The sequence below is a fragment of the Ochotona princeps genome, chromosome 4 (genome assembly GCF_030435755.1).
Source record: "Ochotona princeps isolate mOchPri1 chromosome 4, mOchPri1.hap1, whole genome shotgun sequence".
Classification (NCBI taxonomy): domain Eukaryota; kingdom Metazoa; phylum Chordata; class Mammalia; order Lagomorpha; family Ochotonidae; genus Ochotona; species Ochotona princeps.
Genome location: NC_080835.1, coordinates 3,620,719 through 3,624,230, shown reverse-complemented (window position 1 = coordinate 3,624,230; position 3,512 = coordinate 3,620,719). Strand labels below are relative to the sequence as shown.

At 67.6% G+C, this 3,512-nt stretch overlaps 1 protein-coding gene across 2 annotated transcripts; it reads right to left on the bottom strand.

Moving 5' to 3' along the window:
* Positions 1-405: 405 nt before the first annotated feature.
* TMEM134 (transmembrane protein 134) lies at positions 406-3,326 on the bottom strand. 2 transcript variants are annotated; one of them, XM_004598211.2, is made up of 7 exons: positions 3,070-3,326; positions 2,417-2,481; positions 2,195-2,284; positions 2,031-2,107; positions 800-844; positions 596-649; positions 406-524 (listed from the first exon to the last, which is right to left on the bottom strand). In XM_004598211.2, exons 1-7 carry the CDS (start codon positions 3,241-3,243, stop codon positions 442-444), a joined length of 588 nt encoding a protein of 195 aa, XP_004598268.1. In that variant the 5' UTR covers positions 3,244-3,326; the 3' UTR covers positions 406-441. The 2 variants fall into 2 exon arrangements, with proteins under 2 accessions (XP_004598268.1, XP_004598269.1); XM_004598212.2 differs by lacking the exon at positions 800-844.
* Between the last annotated feature and the right edge of the window lie 186 nt (positions 3,327-3,512).

Sequence of the window (3,512 nt, the reverse complement as noted above, 5' to 3'; positions counted from 1 at the left end):
AGAGCCAGGCTCTAGGGCCCAGGCCTGTGGCCAGGCTACGAGGCAGGCACCAGGACTCTGGGCGGCCTGGAAAGCCTTTTCCAGGCTGATGGGGCAGGGGAGGGCCGGGGTCAGCTCTGTCCCCAGCGTGCTGGGACCTAGGGCTGTGCTGTGTGAGGGCATGTGCTGTGGGGCGGTCTGCAGCCCTGGGAGCTCTTTCTGCCACCCTCAGGAACCGGGACAGCAAAAAGCAACCGCGTTCCTGCTTGTGAAGTCTCCTTTTATTAGTGCAAACTCACTGTCCGGGGGCGGCCCTGGGGCCGGAGACTAGGGTAAGGCACAGGGCAGGCCGCCGGCGGCCTAGTTCCGCAGCCAAGTGCTCTCCTGAGGCTGGAGGCTGCAGATACTGGGTGGGCGACAGGGCTGCTCCGAGCCCGGATCCCGGGTGCGAGGCTCCCCGCGTCACTTCTCAAAGTAGGGCAGGTAGAAGAACTGGAAGCCCTGGTGGCCCTTGACAGCGCAGTAGATGAAGATCACGTGGTAGACTGTGGGGCGGAGCTTGTCAGCGTCAGGCCCCACCCCCTGCCCAGGCCCCGCCCACGGCACCCATTCTCACCTCCTGGGACCAACAACAGGAAGCCAGGAACGAAGAAGATGGCACTGGAGACACCTGTGGGAGGGAGAGGCGGGGCCGGGTCAGGGTGCGGGGTAACCCGGTTGGGTCCCGTCTGGGCAAGCCTGGCTCTCAGCTGAAAAAGGGGCCGCTTCCAGGTGTGAGGTGACTCAGGGGTGCAGCGTGGGCGGGAAGAGGGGCACTCACCTGGAGAGGGTGCCACCTGCAGTCCTACACCAACCAGGATCAGCACTGCACACAGATGGGGCCGCGGGGAATTAGGGCAGGCCCACCGAGGCAGGGCCTTCTACCCACCACACCAGCAGGAGCCAGGTCTCCGCTGCCAGGGCGCCCCTGGACCCTGAGGCCTGCCGGCTGCCTCACCAAGCTCTGTGTGCAGAGCAGGGCACTTGGCAGGCCCCAGGAGATACCAACACCTGTGGAAGGCCCACCGCATGCCTGGCTTGGCTTTGGTGGAGCACCCAGCCAGGGCCCAATGCTTGGTCATTAGGGCACAGCGGGCATCAGACGGGCAACGTGCAGGCCTGGGGAACTGCCCTAACCAGCTGCCCTACTGACCCAGAATCCTGACTGCCCCCAATTCACTGAAGGTGAACGTGGGGCCCAGGGGGGCAGCCACCCACCACGCTGTGTCATGGGCACAGTCCTGGCAGAAGGAGGACTGTGGCCCAAGGCAGCTGGCCTGCTTCAGCCCAGGGTCTGGAGCTTCCCAGGAGTGGCTGGGGGCTGAGTAGAGGGGCCTGGGACCCTGGGGACGGATGGGGACTCTGGCAGAGGGCAGTGGGCAGTGGGCAGTGGGGCAGGTACAGCCATGGTCACGTCCACTCTTCCACCCCAGTGGGGAAGTGCTGGGGGCTGCCAGGCAGCCTGGGGGCTTCAGGGCCCACCAGGCCCAGCAAAAGGCCACCTGGGGGCTGCAGCACACCCTGCATGCTCACAGGGGCCAAGCACCCTGATTTCCACGAGGACCACTGATGGGCCTGCCTGCCCCAGCCTGCGTGCCCGAGTGTGGAGACAGCGGGGGCAGAGGGCCAGGCCAGCCGTGGAGCTGGGCATAGCGGCTGTCCCTCCCTACGCTCCAACACTCAAGGCTGAAGCCTGGCGGCAGGCAGAGGGCCACTACATCATGAATGCCTGCCCTGGCACCCAGGTTCCAGCCCAGCCTCACCAACCATATGACTACCCTGACAATGAACTTGCCCTGACTGCCTGAAGCAGTCCCAGGGTGAGTGGTGGCTGACACTCACTCCTTGGCCCCCGGATGGAGTAAAAGGGCAAGCTGCTCGGGCGCTGAGCCTGTAGGATTGCCAGGTGCACAAGCCCACCCCTCTGGCCTCAGCTGCCTGGCTTGTCCAATGGGGGCGAAGTGACGACAGCCAGTGGCCCCTGACAGGGCACTCCCCCGGGGGCCACTCACCCAGCCCCAGCAGCAAGAGCAGGAAGGAGGCCAGCACAACACGACGGTTCTTCTGGATTAGAGGGTGTAGGGTCCAGCTGGAAGGCAGGAAAGCCCAGTGAGAGGGGTCCAGGCAGGCAGGGGTGAGGCGGGACTGCGGGTGGCTGGCGGGGAGGGGGCCTCACCTGCAGCAGGCATTATAGGAGCGTTGGGTGCTGGTGCTGCCCGTGCTGAAGGACCACTGGGAGCCTCGCACGGATGTCCGGCCAGAATCCCTGCAGGTGCAGGCGGGTGGGGATGGGGAGGTGGGGCAAGGCCGGGCCTCGGGTGGGGCCTTGTAGGTGCCGCGGCTAGATGCACCGGTGAGGGGTGCCCACTCCCCACCCCACCCTGCCTGGAGCCCTGACCTGGTGCTGACTCGGCTGTCCAGCTGAGGTGGGGCCTGGGCTCCGTCCACACTGCTCTCTAGGTTCTGGTCCAGGACAGAGGGGCTCAGAGGGGGCGCGGTCCAGGCTGCGGCAGGCGGCCTGCCACAGCTCCCTGGCCCCGGCCCTCCGCCCTCCCAGCAGAACGGGTTTGATGAGTCGCAGAAACTGAAACCCTGCGAGGGCTGGGTGGGTGAGTAAGGGGAGCTGGGGGCTTCGGGGAGCAGGAGAGGCAGAGGTCCCTGGTGGGGGCTCCCAGCATGGAGGGAAGGTCAGGGGCCCAACCCCGAGAAAGGACCCTCCCAGGGACACAGGAGGTGGTCTCCAACTAAAAACCAACCTGTGGTTGAGGACCAGTCATGTGAATGGGGGCCTTGCCTGCCTGGAGAACCCTTAGCTAGGCAGGTGGGAGTGTGCTGGGCCGGGGCCAGGTAAGGCACGGGGCCAGGGTGGACAGGCACTGGGTGCCCTGTCCGAGAGCAGCTGTTGTCCCATCTGGGGCTTCTGAAATCAAGGTCCGGACTGGACGTGTGGGGGCGGCTCCCTCAACCAGTCGGGAACCGGTGTGTGGGGAGTCCTCCAGGGCTCGGCCCGGACCGGGGAGGGTGAGGTGGGCCGCCCGCCGGGCCGTTCACCTGGTAGCGCAGGCGGGACTGCTTGTCCTCGTCGGCCACGTCGAAGCGGGCCCGGCGCTCGAAGTGCAGCGGCCCGAAGCGGGCGACCCCGCTGGACTCGGGTCCGGGACCCGTGTCCTCCAGGGAGAGCTCGAAGGCGTCATCGATGCTGAACTGGGGCCGGGAGGTGCTCATGGCCCCCCCAACCCCAGGGCGCCCGCTCAAGCGCGCCGCGCCGCCGCCATCCGCGCCCGCCGGCCCCGCCCCACGAGGCCCCGCCCCCGTGGGCCGTCCCGCCGAGAGGCCCCGCCCTTCCAGCAGGCCCCGCCCCACCGTCACAGGCCGCCCCCACACGGGGCCCCGCCCCTGCCAGCAGACCCCACCCCTTCCCGCCTCCGGGGGCGGGTACATTACCGAAGCCCCGCCCCAGCAGACCAGAACTGCCGAGCGCCGAGCCGACGACG

Excerpts from the sequence above, each read along its gene's own strand:
- TMEM134 (XM_004598211.2), bottom strand. The coding sequence starts at position 3,243 with ATGAGCACCTCCCGGCCCCAGTTCAGCATCGATGACGCCTTCGAGCTC. Across the intron at positions 2,482-3,069 it reads AGTCCCGCCTGCGCTACCAG|AACCTAGAGAGCAGTGTGGA; the intron begins GTGAACGGCCCG and ends GTCCTGGACCAG. Across the intron at positions 2,108-2,194 it reads TCCTATAATGCCTGCTGCAG|CTGGACCCTACACCCTCTAA; the intron begins GTGAGGCCCCCT and ends CCTGCCTTCCAG.